Raw genomic sequence first — 1,909 nt, forward strand, 5'->3', positions numbered from 1 at the left:
CCAGGCTGGTCTCGAACTCACAGAGATCCACCTGCCTTTGCCTCCCGAGTGCTGGGATTAAAGGCATGCGCCACCACCGCCCAGCGGCAGGCTCTGTTTTTAATCCCAGTGACCGTTACTCTGATAAGAAATACACACAGAGAGTCATTGGACATATTTGCTGCACTGACCCACTTAAAGTCATTAAAAAAATTGTTTTAGGGGAGGCTGGGAGGAGGCGGAAACTTGTTTTTTTTCCTTTTCTCAATAAAAAAAAAGAGTTAAAGAAAATGACAATACATAATTTAAAATTAAAAAAAATTGTTTTAGGGAAGTGGTTTTTTTATTTGTTTGTTTTGTTTTATTTTTTGAGACAGGATTTCTCTGTGTAGCCCTGGCTGTCCTGGAACTCACTCTGTAGACCAGAGTGGCCTTGAACTCACAGAAATCCACCTGCCTTTACCTCCAAGTGCTGGGATTAAAGGGGTGAGCCACCACTCGGCTTTGGGAAGTGGTTTTATACCATAAATTTTCTCTTTTTCACTTCTGTTTAAAACCATATCAATGGAGATCAGAGAGATAGGTCAGTGGGTAAGAGGACCTGTTGCCCTTGCAAAGGATCCAGCTTTGACTCCCAGCACCCACATGGTGGCTCACAACCTTAACTCCAGACCCAGGGGATCCATGTCTTCTTCTGAATTCAGTAGGTACATGTGGTGCACACACACATACTGAAATAAAAATATTACTGATGAGGTATTTTAGTAAAAGGAGTAACAAATAAAATTGTAATAATGGATATTTATGAGCTGGATAATAAAGACTTCTTTTTAAGCCAGACACAGTGACTCATGCTTTTAATTCCAGCACTTGGGAGGCAGAGGCAGGCAGATCTCTGTTAGAGACCTGCCTGATCTATACTGCAAGCTCCAGGATGGCCAGAACTACATAAAGAGACCCTGCCTCAAAAATAAATAAATAAATAAATACATTTTAAGAGGCCTCTTTTCAAATAAATGAGTGAAAATACATCTTTAAAAAAAACTCTAGCCGGGCGATGGTGGCGCACACCTTTAATCCCAGCACTCGGGAGGCAGAGGCAGGCGGATCTCTGTGAGTTCGAGACCAGCCTGGTCTACAGAGCTAGTTCCAGGACAGGCTCCAAAGCCACAGAGAAACCCTGTCTCAAAAAACAAAAAAAACAACAACAAAAAAAAAACCCCAAAACCTCTAAGTGTATCATTCTAATAGTTTAATAGTTTAAATACTAAATATATATGCATAAAGTATGATTAAGGAAAAAAAACAAGAAGTGTATGTCACGAACTTGCCCTTGTTTCTATAGCACTGCAGTTACATTGGCTTTTCTAAGCATTCTGCTTCTGAATATTACTTTTACTTGGATAATATTCAGTAACAAAGAGAGCTTCAGAGCTTCAGAGTCTACCTGGTAAAAGTCATAGTTAGCGGCCTTGATGTCAAAGGGGTCGTCTCGAGGTGCCTGTTTCCTTCCGCAGTTGCAGGCTCCGGTGGAGCGGGCTCGGCTATTGTGGTAGAGCACAGGTGGGTTCCTATCCGCCTCTGGTTTTTCTCCTGGAAGATGTAACTGTCATTATTAATCTCACAAAGACAACACAGAGCCAAGTTTACTTTGTGTTTTACAACAAGTTCTCCAGATAGCAGTTCTCTGGCAATTAAGAAACACACACACAAACAAGCAAACAAACAAAAATCTTGATTAAACACATAAGCTTTAAGTTTTACCCCCTTTTTCAGTGCAGAGGATGAGACTGGTGCCTCACTCATATATGCAATGCAAGTGCGCTGTCTCCTAGCTACACCCCATCTTAATTCGAAATGGTTGGGAACTAGCCAGAAGTGGTGGGGCCATCTGGAGGCAGAGGCAGAAGAATCTTTAAGAGTTCAAGGC

General features: G+C 41.7%; 1 protein-coding gene across 1 annotated transcript in view; it reads right to left on the bottom strand.

Moving 5' to 3' along the window:
- Positions 1-1,909, bottom strand: part of Smg8 (SMG8, nonsense mediated mRNA decay factor) — an 8,267-nt gene that overhangs the window by 3,295 nt on the left and 3,063 nt on the right. Inside the window, exon 2 of the mRNA XM_005350472.3 lies at positions 1,427-1,572. Within this exon, the coding sequence (XP_005350529.1) occupies positions 1,427-1,572 (146 nt within the window). The remainder of the gene's footprint in view (positions 1-1,426; positions 1,573-1,909) is intronic.

This window comes from Microtus ochrogaster, chromosome 7 (assembly GCF_000317375.1).
Source record: "Microtus ochrogaster isolate Prairie Vole_2 chromosome 7, MicOch1.0, whole genome shotgun sequence".
In the NCBI taxonomy this organism is placed as follows: Eukaryota; Metazoa; Chordata; class Mammalia; order Rodentia; family Cricetidae; genus Microtus; species Microtus ochrogaster.